At 43.1% G+C, this 19,480-nt stretch overlaps 1 protein-coding gene across 5 annotated transcripts in view; it reads left to right on the plus strand.

The window, feature by feature from the left end:
- Nucleotides 1-19,480, plus strand: part of UEVLD (UEV and lactate/malate dehyrogenase domains) — a 26,531-nt gene continuing 7,051 nt past the window's right edge. Inside the window, exons 1-13 of one of the 5 annotated variants that reach the window (XM_055722711.1) lie at nucleotides 127-184; nucleotides 1,233-1,289; nucleotides 1,553-1,637; nucleotides 2,281-2,343; nucleotides 3,097-3,260; nucleotides 4,291-4,426; nucleotides 5,753-5,877; nucleotides 6,480-6,585; nucleotides 8,357-8,527; nucleotides 15,427-15,600; nucleotides 16,191-16,275; nucleotides 16,903-17,026; nucleotides 18,393-18,553. In XM_055722711.1, the coding sequence (XP_055578686.1) occupies nucleotides 143-184; nucleotides 1,233-1,289; nucleotides 1,553-1,637; nucleotides 2,281-2,343; nucleotides 3,097-3,260; nucleotides 4,291-4,426; nucleotides 5,753-5,877; nucleotides 6,480-6,585; nucleotides 8,357-8,527; nucleotides 15,427-15,600; nucleotides 16,191-16,275; nucleotides 16,903-17,026; nucleotides 18,393-18,553 (1,493 nt within the window). In that variant the 5' untranslated portion in view covers nucleotides 127-142. Of the gene's footprint in view, nucleotides 185-1,084; nucleotides 1,290-1,552; nucleotides 1,638-2,280; nucleotides 2,344-3,096; nucleotides 3,261-4,290; nucleotides 4,427-5,752; nucleotides 5,878-6,479; nucleotides 6,586-8,356; nucleotides 8,528-15,426; nucleotides 15,601-16,190; nucleotides 16,276-16,902; nucleotides 17,027-18,392; nucleotides 18,680-19,480 lie in introns of those variants that run through there. The other 4 variants (XR_008734222.1, XR_008734220.1, XM_055722712.1 and 1 more) reach the window with 4 other exon arrangements.

Consider the following 19,480-nt stretch of genomic DNA (forward strand, 5'->3'; position numbering starts at 1 on the left):
TAACCCCGGGAAGCCGCGGGTCAGGTGCGACACCGCTCGCCCAGCGGCAGAACCCCCCGAGCCCCCGGCGCGCTACCCCGTAGCTGAGGCGGCGGGGCGGACTCCCAGCAGCCCCCACGCGGCCCCGCCTCGCCTCGCCGCCATGGCGTTCTCGGAGGAAACGCTGAGGAAGCAGCTGGGCAAGGTGCGCGGGGCCCGGCCGCGGCGGCTGCGGGCGGCACCGGCTGCTCGGACGGGGCGGCGGGAGCGGGGCGGCTCGCCGCGAGTGGCCCGGGCCGGCGGCCGTGAGAGACGCAGTGCTCGGCTGGGGAAGGCTGCCGCGTGTCGAAAAGCGGTGCGGGGGGAGGGCTGAGCGGCGACCGCCCGGCTTCCCGGCAGCGCGCGCCGGCCTTAGTCCGGCCGTCCCCGCGCGCGGAAGCCGCTGGCCGGTGTGCGGGGCCGCGCGGCGCGTTCGCACGGGGCGGTGTCGCAGCCCTGGGGCGGGTCCGTTCCCGCACGGGGGCGGTGTGCGTGGGGAGGGGGGGCATTCGTCCCGGCCGCCGCTGGGCCAGCCGGCAGGGACGAAGCGCGCAGCAGGGGCGGCGGGGAGCCGGGCAGCTGGGTCCCCCCGGGGCACAGCCCGCTGCGCCGGAGCGCGCGCCGCGTTGTGTACGTCTGCCTCGTTCGGGCACCTTTGGGTTTTTTAATTTTCTTCTCACTGCCTGCCTTGGCAGGCCGCTGCGAGCCCCGCTCCGGCCGAAGGGCGCTCTTTTCCTGCTGTCTGCGTGTCCCGCCCCACGCGGAACGTGCCCGCGCCGCCCCCGCAGCCGCCGCTGGCCCCGCTGGGCCGAGGAGCGGTGCGGTAGCCCCGGACGCGGAGGATGCTCGTTACGGCTGTCGGGTGCGGGGGTGCAGATCGCGTGCGGCTGGCCGGGCGCGGCCCGGTCCGTCCGTGCTGACGGTCCCGTTCCAAGTGTCAGTCCCTCTGTTGGCCTGCCAGTAGGTTTTCCGCAGGCGGGAAGGAGGGAGGCGTTATTTTGTTTGGATTTGCTCAGCTCTCAAGGACAGCTTAAACATGGAAGAAATTTCCCAGAGGGTAATTACTTACACATTAAATATGTTTGTGGAAATCAACATCTTATGAAACTCATCTGAAATGTGTGCAGGTGGATCTGAGTTTTTAGTAGTAACTCGGTAATGAGATGACTTTTTAAAGAGGTTTATATTTTTATGTTTTTGATTATTTTGTACAGAGGAGACTGGATTTTACTAAGCTTCTGCTCACAGCTGTAAAGGAGGAGAAACGCTATATAAGGAGTGATGTTTAGAGTTTGAGTGTTAACGTAGCAACAGCAGACCTGTGATACCTTTAAAGCCTTTTTTTTATAAAAATAAAAATTTTTGAGAATTTATTTCACACTGTAACTGTTTATAATACTGCAAGTAATTATTACCTTTGCTGCCTTATGTTTCTGCCTTCTCTGGGTTAGTTTACCCTATCTCTGGTAATGAAAGAAGAAACCTTTAAAGTGAAACATTTTTTTTCTGATTTTCTTTTCTCCCCCTTTCCCAGTATAAGTTCAGAGACCTGACCATAGAAGAGCTAAAGAATGTTAACAAGAGCTATCCAAACTTCACGTTCTCCATGAACACATACAGTAAGAAGTGATGCAGTTACTTTGAACTGATTTTGGGGATTCTTACTTGCGATAAATTCAGGCAGTGTGTAATAGAATCTAAATAGTGTGAACATCTTTCAGTTGTGTTCCTATCTTTATTTTGGCTTGCAGTAAGTTTCTCATGTCATGTGACTATTTTTGAAAGCTCTTCCAAGAACAGATACATATAAAAACCTAAGCCACTCATTCACTAAACTTCATCTTAACTTGTCAGTAGTTACAGAAGATGGATATTGTTTAAAATTTTTTGTATGTAATAGCATTTTTCCCATATCCTGTGATCATATTGAAAACATTTTGATGGCTTTAGCTTATCAAGTGTAACTTCTGGATTCCCTTAGCCTGACTGAAAGTTCCTATGACACCAGAATTACCCAGGACACGGGTTTGCCCAACTAACCATGTGCTTAGTTGTACCAGAGCAGTTTTCATTAAGACTCCATTATGGAATTGTCTCAGAGGGGAGGTGGGGACCTTTGTAACATTCTAGCCTTGGTTGTTTCAGGAGCAGTGTATTTGATTTCTAAAGAATTAGTGTTATATATTGGTAGCTGTGGATGGGATTGCCGTGCCAGATTCAAAAGGATTTATTATTTTTATAAAATCATGTTTTTAATTTCAGCCTTCAAGGATGGATCCCAGAAGGACCTCCTGAATTTTACTGGGACTGTTCCAGTGAGATATGGTAAAGTAAATGAAATAAGATTTTCTTACCGGTGATGAATCTAATTGTAAAGCGTGCTGGGTGCTGCCTCTTAACAATGTACTGTGCAGCTTCTTTAAAGGTGGCCATAAAGAATTTTGAATGAATTGGCAGAAGCCACTTCTACTGCATAAACAAGTGCCTTCATGCGCACACACATGCTGAAATAAGGTGGTATTCATTAGATAAGTCAATTAAGTATTTAAAAAGATCATGTAGTTTGAGACTACGTAGGCAAGCTTTTCGCTTCTAACAGAGCTTGCATGAACTCTACAAGCTCTGTGCTTGTAAAGGCAGTGTCCAGAAATAACTAGTAGGTAATTTTTTATTTTTGACTTAAAGCCTTTGAAGTCTGAGGTAAAAAGCCCTTAATAGATGTTGAGTCCTAAAGTAGGAATGAAATGGGTAGCTGTAAGAGATTTCTTTGCCTGGAAAAGAGGATGCATTGGCTGATGGAGTACCCACCCTGGGAAACAGAACAACAAAGGTTTGTATGAAGAAATCATAGAAGACATGATCAGTAGCACTTCAAGTTGATCCAGGCAAATCTGTTTTTATTAACTAGCCTAAGTAACATAAGTACTTTCTGATGTGAATCTGGAAAATGATCTGTTGGGCTTTTTTTTTTTTTTTCCTATGTGATTATGAAGTGTGAATCACATGCACACCTGCCTTTTTTTTAGTGCCTCTTTCCAATGCAGAACCTGGTAATGGCTTTCATTTTGTGTTGAACAGGTAATTCCTATAACATACCTATTCATCTGTGGATTCTGGATTCTCATCCCTTTGCTCCTCCTATTTGCTTCTTAAAGCCAACTGTGAACATGGGCATTTTAGTGGGAAAGCATGTTGATGCTCACGGCAGGATTTATTTGCCTTACCTGCAAAACTGGAGCCATGTAAGAGGTGGAGTGGCGGACAGGGGAGGGAAGTATTTGGGAATAATGCACGGTATTGTACAGAGATCAGTGGAGAAGAATTGGTAGGGTTCAGAGCTCTTAATTTTCTGCATTTTTTTTTTGTTAAATATGTAGTGACTATGCGAAGACAACCAGAATGTTATGTGTCTTGAAATTACAGCTTTCAGACAGTCTGAAGCAATTGTAAAGGAAGTTACAAGTGATTGTAAGGAAAATTATTTTAAGCTGAAGAAAAAAGGGGCTGACTTTCTTACAGAGCAATGTTAGCCTCATGATACTTTTTCCTTTGTTGCTATGAATAATCATAATAATGCTACTAGACCAACTGAGTATCCCTCAAGAGAGTTCAATGGAAGCTTCTGTCTTTTGGGTATGTCTGTCTCAGCAGAACTCTGAAGTGTTAGCATAAAGATTCAAAAGCCAGTGCTGCTGCTATATGATTTTATGCACTGTGTTAAGTAACTTCCCTAAATATGGCTGCCAGGCCAGTAAAAATGATTTCATGAACACTAGCTTTCTGAAACAGATGGGATATATTTTACATTATCAATACAGAAGTTCCCATGGGAACTTCTGCTGACTTCTCTGTGTGTTTTGCCCAGAGGACAACTGAATTGCTGAAACTCTGGACAGTTAATTTCATCTGAGAAGACTGAATTATCTTTCCTTTAGCTACGATTTATCCCATTTATAACATTGGATGTGGCTATACCAGAGGCTTTCCTGTGTTCATAGATGTCTTAAAAAAATAGTTGCACTGATAATTTGAATTTTATAATTCCTTTTTGTTAAATTCCTTTTTATCCATACTGCTCTTTGGAAAGTATCTTCTCAAAAAATGATGTTTTTCTTTCCCTTAAGTGTTTATGGAAGTGTTAAGTGTGTCAATAGTTAGTTCCATTAAATTTTATATAGCTACGGTTCTTTATGAACTGTTGCAATTTACAGCTGATACCACTATATGAAATAGCTAGTCAACTGTTTTGTCTTCTGTATTGCTGTATTTCAGCCTAAGTCAACTGTCATTGGATTGATCAAGGAAATGGTTACAAAATTTGAGGAAGAGCTGCCTTTGTATTCGCTTTCATCTTCCGATGCAGCCAGGCAGGCAGAACTTCTGTCCTACATTGCAAAGGTTACTGAAGGTGTGGATGTTTTCATGGATTTGTATGTTATGTTCTTATATAAGTTTTATTAATTATTACTTGATATCACAAAGATGCCTACGCAGTTTTGTTATCTGAATTTTTTGTGTTTGCATGTCCACAGCGTTTGGTATTTTCTTTGTATTTCTTTGTTCAAAAGTGCCTCTTTTTGAACAAGAGAGCTCAAATTCTCTTTGTTTGAGTAAGCAGCTAATTTGGGATGTTTGTATTTAAGCCTACTGGAAAATGCTGTAGACTTGGTACTACTCATTTTTTGGAAATTACTGCAGCAGCAAAACTCAGTGTAAAATCTTATATGAGGGAAATGTGATTTTATTATAAATGCGTTGATTTTACCCAGTCACAGTCAGTCATTCTCTCAGGTCTCATTGGCTCTCACATCCACAGTTGCAAGCCTTGAGATCCACCTGACTACAGTTGCTGGTGTGCAGTGCTGAGGATAAGGAGTGCTGGCTGTTGAGCCTGTGTCATGTCTCTTGGGAGGTTCTTGTTCGGTGGTGACAAGCTGATTTCGGACTTGTCTTTTATACCCTTTGGGAGTAGATGCTATTTGGCATTTTTGCCTCATTGCTTTATCTCACCCATTGTAAGTCTTGGGAAAAATTCCTACATTTCACAGTTCTCATGTTTTCCTTATTTTACAGCTCCGGTCCTGTTGTTTTTTTCATCCTGACACATTTTCTTCAGGTTGCTCTTTTCTTCTTTAGTGGAATCACACACTGTGATCTGTGGCAACTGTGCACACCTTTCCCTTTAAACCTTTTCTGCTCTTTCTTCTGGTAATTGTATACACATGCATTCTTGTGAGCATACACCTGTGTGGCGCGCACAATACACAATTCTACGCAGTGATGCTACAAATCTCTGCGTTATACTCAGAATGAGAATAGTTGTCTTACCAGTAACACTGACTAAACAACCTCAGGTCACTGTATTTTAATTGAATTCCATCTTGCACATCTTTTCAAAATATGAAGTCTTTTAAAAAAAGTTATGACCATGGTATATAGTTACACCTGTAACAGTAGCAAAGGGAGTATTGTTTGTACGGTCTTAGTGTCTAGCTTCTTGCTATTGTTATGCTCATATTTCCAGCTTAGTATCCAGAGAGGAATATTTGTTTTTCTTGTTTTACACTTTGCAATTTGTGATGAGTCTTCTGTGGCAAGGCTTGACTGTTGTTTTGAAGAAGTTTATGCAATCTGGTTTAAGTCTGGCACAACCGTGATCCTTTATGCAGCAGCGGTGCTTGTATCGATAGAATGTGGACCAGCGCTTATGTTTGTGGTTTTCTTTTAATTGTAGGAGTGACTGACATGAAATCAAAGAGTGAATTTGGTGGAGGCAAAAGTGAAGGATGTTTTAACAAAATTACTGTTGTTGGAGCTGGAGATCTTGGCATTGCGTGTGTGCTAGCAGTTGCAGCAAAGGTACATACTTACTATAAATGGAGACAGGCCTGATTAGTAGAGAGGCTTCCAATCTAGTTCTTAGTGTCTGATGGGTAGAAATACCTCAGCAGTTTTAACAGCTGTGTCACTTGCTTCTTCAGTTAACTTACAGACACACGGAGGAGTGTTAGTTTCTGCCCTAGTTTTCTCAGTCAGCTTTATAAATACAAAGGATTGAATATTGAGTTCACTTATTTTGAAAATCCTTGGTTAAAGGATTCTTGCCTGAGTGGTAGCCTCTTACAGTGGGATCTCCTAGTCCCCTGGAAAAGGATAGTCTGATGATCTGAACTTCATTACGGCTGTGTACTTGGGGACAACAGAAACAGCAATGTTTATAACTGCCCAGAGATTTTGTGAGGGTTTTTTTTATTTGTCTCATAATGCCTTATTTTCCCATTAAACTCACTAAGATAAATTCTTTTTCTTGTGATTTGACAGTAATTTTGGCCAGTATTTTTGTTTGGTACGCAGTACAACAAACACTGGAATTGGAGGAATACTGGTTTTTATCCCACACTCATACAAGAACAAGTTTTGGTTTGTTTTATTGTTGATGTGCATTATTTTTATTCATACAGGGTGCTGCAGACAGGGTGGTTCTTCTGGATCTTTCTGAAGGTGCAGCAAAAGGAGGGACCATGGACTTGGAGATCTTTGCTCTGCCAAATGTGGAGATCAGCAAAGGTATTAGATGTTGTTTCTGGAATGGGAGTGAGTACTGCACTGTGTGTGCTTGTGCTCATTTTAATGAGAACAGGGCACCTGGAGAGATACAGAGGCTCTGGCATATAGGCCATCTTTTTAAAAAGATGTTAATCTTTTCATAGCTTCTTGCTTTTCTTTGTCTTTTCAGGGTAAAGTTGTGAAAGGAACATTCAGAAAAGCTTGCATCACTTTTATTTCAGGCTTTTTTCATTCTGTATATAGAGGTAGAGGTGTGTGAGTCTGTACTTCCAGGGTAAGAGGCTAAGGCTGAAATTGGGCTTGTGCAGAAATACAGAGAAGCCAAGCTAGCACTTCCGTGCCATAGCTAGAGAGAGGGTAGGGGTGGGGAAAAATATGTGTGTTAAGGAGTTGGAGATAGCTGTGAGAGCAGTGTTAAAAAGGCTGGTAAACAAAGGTAGGTTTCAAAGTGCCTCTTTACTGGATTGATGCTCATTAATCATTATCACTGCATATTCAAAGAATTAGGTTTTAACAGTGTTGTCCTCAATTAGCTGTGAATGTACACTTCAACAGAGTGAGGCCATAAGACGGCTACTGTCTTTGATCTTAGTCGCAGAGGTTGTGATGATGTGGCTTGAAAGCCCTTCCAAAGGGGAAGCTTGAACTGAATTGAGCAGCTTTGCCATTCTTCCTTGCTTCTGTGTCACGGTTTGAACATAAAACAAAAAAATATTTTGCCCTCTGCAAGGTGAAGTGGGAGGCAAACAGAGACTTGTTCTGGTCCAGAATATTATCTGCTTATTCTGCACCTGACATTGCCTGCTGTATATCCTTTGATCTTATCTTGCAGGTTTTATTGCCAGCACACGTTTTTTCCTGAACCCAGGTTGTGCAACTGTACCACAAATCTCTGTTTGTGCCTTAGTAGTTACCTACTATATATTTACATTTAGCTGTGGTATAAAAACCTTGTATATTGTTGCTTGTTATGCTACTAGTAGTGTTACAATAGTACAAAATGCTTACACGCTGTCATCAGTTATTTTAGTATGGTTATATCTAGATTTGGGGCAAGTTGGTATTAATTATATCCTACATAGTATGCTTCCAGTTTGTCAGTGCACTAGGCCTCTGCTTTGGCTTCAGCTCATCGCAGAATTGTGTGACAGTCAGATTACCTTGTTTCTGTGTCCAAGCTGATCATCTTTATGGTACTCAAATATTCAGATTTACTTGCTCAAAGGCAGCTTTGACATACTAATTTCTGCAGCAAATGTGGTTGTCTGTTTTCTTGGGCTAATAAATAAATTATCCTTAACTTAATACATACATACTTAATAAATAGACTTTTGGAACAATCTTTATGGTTGTCTACACGTCCTTGATTGAGGACAAAATTTGAGATTGAGATCAAAAAGAAGCCTTGGATAAAGGAGTAAAAGTCTTTCCTCCTCTTTAAAATTTCTGTCTTGCCAAGGAAACTTGGAAATGCTTATCTGTCAACCCCGTCTAGATGTTTTCTGGTCTTTGCTCTGTTAACCTTGGACAAATTACAGTCTGCGTTCTGTGTTTGCCAGCTATGAAATGGGAAAGTTCTATGGGAGAGCCGTCTTTTACATGTGCTGTAGAAGTGCCCCAAATTCCACATGGGGGATACAGAGGGAGACAGGAGGTAAAGAATCCCTAAGCTGGATGCTGCAATTCAGCCTTTTGGATGGCTCTTTGTTTTGCATCCAAAACTCAATAGAATGGTGTACATTTTAAAAATGTATTTTCTTTATGTTTTTAGATTTTTCTGCTTCAGCTGATTCAAAAGTTGTGGTACTTACAGTTAATTCTCTGGGTAATGCTCAGACTTACCTTGATGTAATACAAAGCAACGTGGATTTGTTCAGAGGAATTATCCCAGCAATATCGCACTACAGTCAGAACACTGTTCTCCTTGTTGCTTCTCATCCAGGTATGCTGGTACTTTGCCTAATGTTCTGTCCCTCAGCTGGCTTTCTCTTAGGCCTGTTTTAAAAATACATTGCTGCTGAATATACCCACTTAGTCATAAACTCTTGCTACTCTGAAAGATGTTTTCCTTTCCAGCTTTGAGCAGGACACTGTCTTTGAGAGTTTTTTCTTTACTGTTACCAAGACAAAAGAAAAAAGTATACTTTTGTTTTATATAAAAGGTATGTATTTCTGTATGTTTCTGTACTTATTTTCAACCTGGGTGTATCTACAAGATTAACATCCATTGGCTGTTGTCTTGTCAGTTGTGAGTTTTATGTGTACATTTCTCCTGTGCAGTGAAGATATATGCAAGTGTGCTGTGTGCCGTATGAACAGACTCACAGACTACTAATGTACATAGTAGAGGTGTCCTGGTTTCAGCTGGGATAGATTTGATTTTCCTCCTAAAAGCTGGTATAGTGCTGTGTCTTGGATTTAGGATGAGAATAATGTTGATAACACCACTGAAGTTTTAGTTATTGCTAAGTAGTGCTTAGCCCAAATCAAGGACTTCATTTTCCCATGCTCTGAGAAGATGCATAAGAAGCCGGGTAGGAACCTAACCAGGGCAGCTGACCTGAACTAGCCAGAGGGATATTCCATACCATAGAACACCATGCTCAGTATATAAACTGGGGGAACTTGGCTAGGGGGGCTGATTGCTGCGCAGAGACTGGCTGGGCATTGCTCAGGGACAGGGTAAGCAACTGTTTTCCTTGGGTTTTATTTCTCTCTTTTTTTTTTTTGTTGTTTCCCTTTTTGTTACTGTTACTATTTTATTTTATTTCAGTTACTAAACTGTTCTTAACCCACAGGCTTTACCTTTTTCCTGATTCTTCTCCTCATCCTACTGGGGCAGGGGGAGAGGGGAGGTGAGCGAGCAGCTGTGCGGTACTTAGTGGTTGGCTAGCGTTAAACCATGACAGTCCTTTTTGGCACCCGATGTGAGTCCCAAAGCGTTGAGATAATGACAGATTTGACTGGAGTGTATTAAAACTGATCTGTTATAAGCATTCATTATATTATTTTAATAGTTGCTGGTCACAATGTTGATTTATTTGCTCTCAGAGTTTGTTGCAGTTGTTCTTAGAGTTATTAAATGCCTTATTTGCTATAATGTGTTCCCTGTTGTGGTGTTTGTCATCTCTGGGGGCTGGGCTAAGGCTATCATTTCATTCTACTTTGTAAGACTGGCTTATGATATGATAGAATTGCTGGTTGTGAAACTAATCTGGTATATGTACTCAGCATTACCATCACTCTGTACTTCAGGAGCCATCTATTGGAAACCATTAATAATTACACCTTTTACAGTTTCTCCTTGGAGAGCCAATCTGTGGAGCAGACTTCTTTCCACATCTCCCCCTTCTCCTCCAGGCTAATTATGATAGCGTTTGAGAATGCTGAAAATTTTGAATATCCTTGGGATGTTGAAACCAGCATGATTCTGTTGCTAGGAGCCATGAATATGGTTCAGGTTTTATTCAGAGTTAGGCAACTAATTGCTACTCGCACCCCAGTGACAGGCACTACAGCCATTCAGACCCTGGTGATGGGTGATGCAGCTGGACCAGAGGACCAACTCGTGCTGGCGTCAATCGCACCTATACACAAGAAGAAATGGACACAAAAGACAGCTCGTCTAGTAAAGGAGGACAAAGTAGGGACATCACAAGAAGAGGCAGAACAAGAGGTTCTCAATCCCTATTCCTGAGTGAGCTGCAGGATGTGTGAAAAGATTTCAGCTGTCATCTTGGGTGCTCTGATGCTGGATTAACAGGGCTGGTAGCCTGGAATTAAGAGGGTAGGAAAGCCAGGCAGCTGGGTTCACTTTCTAGGGAAGGAGGCACTGATGAGATGATTGGAAAAGGGACAAAGCCCTCAGCCTCCAGAGGAGACTCCTGTCAAGCATGAAAGAAAGGTGTCCCTTCAAGGAAGATGTTACATGTCACCCAGGCAAGTGGAGCACTGTGGAGAAAGGTACCCAGTACCTGAGGGAATGAGCAGTGCTAGAAATCATTTATTATGACCCAAAAAATGCACAGTCCACTATGGATCCAAAGTCCAATGCATATGACCCATGTGGTGGAAATTTGTACAGAACACACCATTGTCGGATGCCAGCTCATTGGCAGTAGTGACCCGAAGAGGCACCAGCAGTGGATGAGGGGGCTCGCAGACTCCAGGAACACAAGAAACTCTTCCTCTCTATGGACTTGCATCTCAACTGTGGAAGAACTGTCTGAAAATTGGGAAAAACTGTTCCAGGGGTTCCAGCAACAAAGAGGATAGGTCCTACTCCCCACCTGTACAGGCTAGTGTCTCAGCTGTTAACAGTAAGTGTTCTTTTGCTCAAGAGAGGATATAGAGGGTGTACATGATGGTGTACCTTGTGGTTTTACCTGTGGCACCACAGAGAGGACATGAGGAAGTGGGATGGAAAATCTGCCTCTACCCTAGAGGCGCGGGTAGATGAACTGCAGGGAAGAACGATCACAAACAAGTGTTCTTCCAGGAAGATTGCTGCTCCAGTGGGCAGTTCCCCAGGCAGAGTGGAAGGGCTGATCTTACTCCTGATCCTATAGAAAGAAGTGCTTATCTGTTTTTACAAGAAGTAAGTGGGGAATCCTGTAACCAGGCCTAGAGCAGCCCTGCCTCCAGCCAGGTGGAGGAGAGGAGCAACTGGGTTTACTGGATGCTGTGGATTCAGTATGTCAGACCCACCAGAGCGTAAGGCTCTGATGGATACAGTGCACAGGGCACCCCAATGCCATCAGGCTGCGAGGGGGCAGAACCCATCTGTATTTCTGGAGTGCCAGGGGGAACCCAACAGCTAGCTGTACTGGGGGATGAAGTGAGCCTAACTGGGAATGTCTGGCAAAAGCACCCCATTGTGACTGGCCTAGAGGCTCCATCCATCCATCCTTGGCGCAGATTATCTCAGGAGAGGGTATTTCAAGCACCCAAAAGGGTACCGGTGGGCTTTTGGTATGGCTGCCTTGGAGCTGGAGGAAATGAAACGGCTGTCTGCCTCACCGGGTCTCTCAGAGGACCCTTCTGTTGTGGGGTTGCTGCAGGCCAAAGAGTAACAGGTGGTGATCGCTACCATAATGGTGCACTGGTGGCAACATCACACCACCTGAGACTCCCTGAATTCCAATCCATAAGCTGATTTGTTGACTAGAGAGCCAAGAAGTGATCAGCAGGACCCTCACCCATTAATAGCCTCATATGGTCAGTGTGAAAGTCTAATGGAGAGTGGAGACTAACAGTGGACTACCGTGGCCTGAATGAAGTCGTGCCGCTGTGCTGGACATGCTGGAATTTCAGTACGAACTGGAGTCAAAGGCAGCCACGGGGTATGCCGCAGCTGGTGTCGCTGATGTGATTTGCTCCATCCCTTTGGCAGCAGGGTGCAGGCCGCGGCTCCTTTTCACTTGGAGGGGGCATCCAGGACACCTGGAATCAACTGCCCCAGGGGTGGGGACACAGCCCTGCCATCTGCCATGGACTGATCCAGGCTGCGCTGGAATACAGCAGAAGTAGTTTGTGAGAAAGGGGAGAAAACACTCCACATCCTTCTGAAAGCTGGTTTTGCCATAAAACAAAGTAAGGTCAAGGGACCTGCACGGGAGAATCCGGTTTTTTAGGAATAAAATGGCAAGACTGGTGCCATCAGATCCCAGTGGAAGTGGTCAACTAGATGACAGCTGTGTCTCCACCAGCCAGCAAGAAACAAACACAAGCTCTCTCGGGTGTTGTTGGGCTTTGGAGAATGCACGTTCCAAAGTACAGTCTGATTGCGAGCCCTGTCTATCGAGTGACCTGGAAGAAGAATGATTTCAAAGGGGGCCCTGAGCAGCGACAAGCCTTTGAACAAGTCAGACAGGAGATAGTTTGTGCAGTAGCCCTTGGGCCAGTCTGGGCAGGGCAAGACGTAAAGAGTGCGCCCTACACCACAGCCAGGGAGAGCGGCCCTACCTGGAGCCTCTGGTAGAAAGCACCAGGGGAGACTCGAGGTCGACCCCAAGGGTTTTGGAGCCAGGGATACGGAGGATCTGGGGCCTGCTATACTCCGGTTGAAAAGGAGATATTGGCAGCTTATGGCGGGGGTTGAGCTGTTTCGGAAGTGATGGGCACTGAAGCGCAGCTCCTCATGGCACCCCAGCTGCCGGTGCTGGGCTGGATGTGCAAAGGGAGGGTCCCCTCTACACATCATGCAGCTGATGCTACGTGAGCGGGTGGGTGACGCCGGTAACAGTGAGCTCCAATAGGAAACCCCAGTCGTCCAGGAGTGTTGGAAGCGATCATGAGCTGGCCAGAAGGCAAAGATTTCGGGATGTCACCAGAGGAGGAGGCGAACCGTGCTGAAGAGGCCCCACCATATAATGCGCTACCAGAACAGGAGAAGCCATACGCCCTGTCCACTGGTGGGCCCTGCCGTATTGTAGGGAAGCATGGTGGAAGGCAGCTGTGTGAAGTCCCACACGACAAGTCACAGAAACTGCTGAAGGCCAAAGTGAACGGAATCAGTCTGCAGAGGTGAGAGCTATCCAGATGGCTTTAGATGTTGCTGAACGAGAAAAACGGCCAATACTGTATCTCTATCCTGACTCAGGGATGGTGGCAAATGCCCTGTGGGGGTGGCTACAGCAATGGAAACAGAGTAGTTAGCAGCACAGAGGTAAACCCATCTGGGCTGCCGCATTGTGGCAAGATGCTGCTCCCCATGTGGAGAACCTGGTTGTGAAGGTGCGTCATGTAGATGCTCACGTACCCAAGAGCTGGGCCACTGAAGAACATCTAAACAACCATCAGGTGGATCAGGCTGCAAGACTGAAGTGGCTCAGGTGGATCTGGACTGGCAACATGGGGCGAGTTATTTATAGGGCGATAGGCCCGTGACACCTCAGGCCATCAAGGAAGAGATGCAATGTATAGATGGGCTTGTGACTGAGGGGTGGACTTGACCGTGGACACTATCACACAGGTTATTCGTGAATGTGAAACGTGCTGCAGTCAGGCAAGCCAAGCGGTTAAAGCCCCTCTGGTACTGGGGAAATACAAACATGGGGAGGGCTGGCAGGTTGGTTTTATCGCCCTCCCACAAACCCGCCAAGGCAAGCGCCATGTGCTTACAACGGTGGAAACAATCGCCATGGCTGGGAATATATCCTGTGCCCCATGCTACTGCCTGGAACACTGTCCTTGGAAAAACAAGTCTTACAGTGACATGGTACCCCAGGAACAACCGAGTCAGATAATGGGACTTATTTCTGAAATCAACCTCATAGACACTTGGGCCAACGACCATGGCACTGAGTGGGTGTATCGCATCCCCTATCACGCAGCAGCCTCTGGGGAAGCTGAATGATATGACGGACTGTTAAAGACTACACTGAGAGCGGTGGGTGGTGGGACCTTCAAACATTGGGATGCACATTTAGCAAAAGCCACCTGGTTATTCAGCGCTAGAGGATGTGCCAGCTGGGCTGGCCCTGCCCAACATACATGCTGTGGAAGGGGATAAAGTCCCTGCAGTGCACATAAAAATACGCTGGGGAAGACAGTTTGGGTTATTCCTGCTTCAGGCAAAGGTGAACCCATCTGTGAGACTGCTTTTGCTCAAGGACCTGGGTGCACATGGTGGGTAGTGTGGGCGTGTGGGGAAGTCTGATGTGTATCTCAGGGGGATTTGATTCTGGGTGAGAATAGCCAGTGAGTTACGCTGTATGATGTTAATTGCATGTCGCTACTACTGTGGTGGCTATATGCCGTATCAAGGGTATTACAGTAAAAATCACCCAGATTAATGAAGAATGAACTTCAGTGAAACAGGACAAATGCAGCAGTGGTGGAATCAGAACTGGCTTCAGCATACAACAATCCAACACCATCTTTCCTGCCCTGGAAGATTGTTATGACAGATGGAGCCCAAAGTCATGGACTAAATGAACTCAACAGACTTTTACAGGGATGGCCCACAGACTATGGGAATCATATCTGTGTGTATGTATCAAAATACAGGAAAGGTGATGGTGGTTAACTGGGATGTATTGGAAGTGTGAGACCTAGACGTGATGTAAGTGGTATAGAATAGGGGGTGGATATTGTCCTGGTTTTGGCTGGGATAGAGTTAATTTTCTTTGTAGTAGCAGGTACAGTGCTGTGCTTTTGGATTTAGTACGAGAATAATGTTGACAACACAGTGATGTTTGGGTTGCTATGTGGTGCTTACTCTAAATCAAGAGCTTCCCAGTTTTCTGTGCTGTGCTAACCATGAGGTGCACAAGAAGCTGGGAGGAAGCAGAACAGGGACAATAGTGTTCATATTAAATATTGTAGCTGCGTTTTGGTGGAAAGTTTAAATCTGTTGGGTCAGTGATACTGTGAACTAAGACAAAGTAAAAACACTACTTAGAGGGGAAGGAAGTAAGGTTGAGCCTCTCTGTCTTGTAGACACACTGAAGACAGCCTTTCCCTATTTCTCAAGCACCTTTTACCCTTCCTATCATTCAGAGCTGTCGAGATGGAGAAGAGAGTGCTTGCCAAATTGAAAGAAATTAAATACTGGCTGAATTAAATTTAGAAGCACGTGAGATTTTTGGTAGAGGGAAGCATGATGACGCATTCTAAAGTTTCACTTGACTTTTCTTAAAACTTTACTTGAGCTATGAATGTTCTTCACCTGGTCCCCACCTGACTTGGTGTTTTAGGTTGAGATAAACTACTGGTAGGTTCTTACATGCTTATACCTTTTCTACAGTAAACCACTTGGTCCTGAGTGTTGTGTAGTTGTGATTCGTGGTTTGCAGTTGTATTGAATTTTGAGTTCACATACTTCTCTTTCACACACAGTTGAAGTAATGACATATGTGTCATGGAAGCTGAGCGCGTTTCCGAAAAGCAGAGTTATTGGAGTAGGTGCCAACCTAGATACTGAGAGGTTTCAGTATATACTGGCAAATCTTTTGAAAGCTCAGGTGCTGGCAAAAGATGCTTGGATTATTGGTGAACAAGGGGAAGACAAAGGTAAAGCAATACTTCATTACAACTGAGTATGTAACGACCTTGTAGTGCTTAAGTAATTCAGTTATGAAAGAATAATTGAGAAAAGTAATGAAGATAAGGTAGTCATAAGTAGGGTGGTAGATTGTATTATTTAGAACTGTTATTATGAAAATTTGCTGTGTGTCCAGGACTGTAGACCTGGAGTAGTAGCAAAAGAAATCAACATTTGTCACAGTAAAAATAAATATATATATATATATATGTATAAAGTACAACCTCAAGTGCTTTTTATTTAGTATAACAATATAGGTTAAAGATATTGAAGGAGGAGAGAAATGTGGTATAACATGTGGTAGATTACTGGTAATGTAAGAGTTCCTACATATTACTTCATTTTTCAGCAAGTCTCTCTGGCCAGGTGCAGAGTTTATTTCAGCAGTGCAGGGAAACTTTGAAGGTCGTCAATTATGTTAGGTGGTTGTGGGGGAAGGAAAGTTTGGGAAGCTTGAGAGTTTTTTATTATTAAAATTTTTTTCTTCTCTTTGCCTTACCTGATACCTGTTTTAGTCGCTGTTTAGATGTGCATTTAAACATTGATTGTTTCTATTTAGTACCATTGTGGACCAGTTGTAATTTAGTTGCAAATCAAATGGAAGCAGTGGCTGCTCGTAACTCAAGAGAAAAGGTGGCTAGCAGGTAACAGCATTATAATCTTAATTTTTTTTTTTCTTCATGTTTGAGCACTTGATGTTTGCAGAGTTTCTTCCCTCAGCTCTTTATGAAGAGGAAGTTTGCTCTAAAATGTTCACACATAGAGTTTATAGGTCTGGGAGTCATTCACTTTTATATATGTTTATATTCTGACTGTTTCTCTGAAATTCTTAATAATGTTGTGCCTGTGATGATACAAGGGCAAGAAAAGCTTTGCAGAATATACACTAGTTCTCAGTTTGATTGTGTGGTTTAAAAAAAAAAAAAAAAAAGACAAGTCTTCTGGCACACTTTGCAGAGCTTGTGTAGAAGCAGTTTACTTCAAAGCACAGTACAAGTTTGGATCCGTTTACCTCATTTCATTAGCCACATATCAGTTACACCTCTTGACAGAAAATAGAATTGTTATTGGTGTGGGTAAAATGTACAGAAATAAATTCTTTACAGCAATTCTTAATTCCCTTCTGTTGTTTTCTGAAACAGAATGTTTTTCTAGCACAGTTTACCTGATACGATACACTTAATTTGTTTTCTGGGTTTTACATATAAACTAAAACGTGAATAATTAAACTCTAAACCTTAACATTTTTCTCCTTTTTCTGGTTTATACAGAGCTATGGAAGTTCTGAAGGGAAAAGGCCAGAGGTCTTGGTCTGTTGGGCTCTCAGTGGCTGATTTGACGGACAGTATACTGAAAGATAAAAGAAAGGTTCATTCAGTATCCACTCTGGCAAAGGTAAATGTTTTATATTATCTTTTGGTTGGCACTGGAATTATATTATTCATACTGGATATGACAATTAATTTTAGCAGCACAGACATCTCACTTAAAGCAACTGTTCTGAAGTAGCACTACTTCCATTACTTTCTTCCAATAACAGCTTTCAATTCTGGTCCAGAAATAAGCAAAAATCAATTACTGTCTTAATCTGAAACCAATATTAAAAGTGGATTATTCTCACAAAAGTACAAGAGTCCAGAGGGAAAATATGTTCAAGGTTACTGACCAGCTCCCCCAGAAGAGCTGGAGTTTGCAAATGAAGGGAAATGCGCATGTTGCAGTTTCCAAGTGCTCAGTATTTAATGTAGATTTTTTTTTTTTCTTTTCCCCAGGGGCCAAAAGAGTTTGGTATCTTTCATGAAAGTATAAAATGCATTTTCTGCCAGTATTTTATTTGACCAGCTTTGAAACAGTAGCTTTCTTAGTCCTTGATATTTTACATTGAGGAAAAGATTATGAAGCTACATTTAACTTAAAATTGTAGACTGAACTTCATTTAGTTTATCCTAAGAGGCCTCATTAAAACATTAAGTCATTTTGTATGAGGAAAAAAGCTCATGAAGGTACATTTACTTGTCGCTTATGTTTACAGGCTTCAGAAGGGTGATTTGCATGTCCCAGTACAGGGAATTTGAGGAGGCTGCTTATTCTACCAAGTACAAACACATACCTAATTTGATCGTTATATTCTCACATAAAGTTTTTAATTGATTGTGAACTAAATGCAGATATAGAGGTGTGACAAGTCTTAAGTTTCAGAGTAACTAGAGAATGTAAAATTTCCCATACAGATCCTAAAAATAAAAAAAATTTACAGTGTAAACTTGAATTATAGTGACATGTTTAATCAAGTCCCTCACAGAATGAATGTGGGATCAATACTTGAAAAATATTCCCCAGATAGTTCTCTTTGCCTGCATTTTTTAAATTTCTTTTGTTCAGTCCTAAAAGAACTAATGATGGTGTACTATTGAGTGTCCCTGCTTGTTCTACATAAGAAACAGGTTAAACAGTGTTACGGTGCTTTGTAGTATAAACTTTGCCTGCATTATAAAGGTCTGATATATCTATATTGGGAAACTCCTCTGAGTGGCATGGCACAAGACTTTTTTTTTTTTTTTACCTGTACAGTAATAGTGTACAGTTTCTATACAGTAACCCATTGCACGGGATCTAAAATAACTGGAATTTGACCTATACAAAACATGCTATATGATGGAGTATCCTTGGTTAATTAAAATAATCAAGTTATTTTGTGTAATTCCATGCTTCAGACAGAGCCAGAAGTAAGTAACTGACAGCATCCTTTGTGTGTTTTCAGGGATGTTGCAATATAAACAGTGAAGTATTCTTAAGTCTACCGTGTATTCTTGGAACCAGTGGAGTGATTGAAATGGTCAAACTAGAAGAAGATCCACTAGTGCAAGAGAAACTGCAAAGCAGTGCGGGATTAATTCATGACCTTCAGCAGCAACTGAAACTGTAAGCACCCACAAGGGAAGCCCCAGTGTCTGCTCACAAGTTGGAGATTTGCTGGGCAGAAAGGGTTGCTTGGTATATCTGGATTTCTATATAAAACAAGAAGTTGTTTTACTTTCCTTTCAAAAAGTGCTTTCTTGGTTTTGGTCTAAATTACTTAATACTGCACTACACAGTACTTTCTTATTTGAGAGATGCACTTCCAATGGCCAAAATGAGGAGGGTAATGTGCAAGAATGTTTTATGTAAATTCAGATGACTTTTGCCTCTGGCTTTTTGTTGCCACTTATAGCCTGATTCTTGGGTTATTCTTAGCTTTTTGCACCTGCTTAGGACACAGTCTAGGAGAGCATCTTACCCAGCTCTGTAGAAACTCCAGTGTGCAGAGCCTGCTAGAACTCTTCCTCCTGGTTTTTAAGTGTTACATCAGGGGCTTGTCTAGAGTGTGGTCACACTCCAGCTCTTCAGGGCACTGGGGGTTGGAGTTTTGATAGCTTGATCTTTTGTGCCTGCCGTAGGTGCTCTTACATCAGTGAACTCCTGCTTATTACTAAGGGGGGAAAAAAGTGAAAAGCACGGTATTAGCCATATCCTTCAAACCTGAGTACTGGAGATTAATTTCTGTTGTATGTTTAATGATGTCTGAGACTTTCTGGTCATGACTTGTTTGCTCTTATTCATAAGGATGTTCAGAGTGCTAAAGCATCTGCAGTTCTCAGTACACACGTCTTACCCTGTGCAGTATTGAACAGGTGCCCTTCCTGAAAGGGAGGAGCAGGAGGTGGGTTTCAAATAAAGAACAAAATGTAACAGTTAAGTAATGCAGAAATATCTGCAAGTTCAGGCCTTGATCCAAAGCCAGCTGATGTCGGTAAGCTTTACTTCAGCCTGATACAGCTAGTTCAGAAGGCAACAGAACCTGGAGCCCTC

This window comes from Falco cherrug, chromosome 10 (assembly GCF_023634085.1).
Source record: "Falco cherrug isolate bFalChe1 chromosome 10, bFalChe1.pri, whole genome shotgun sequence".
NCBI lineage: Eukaryota > Metazoa > Chordata > Aves > Falconiformes > Falconidae > Falco > Falco cherrug.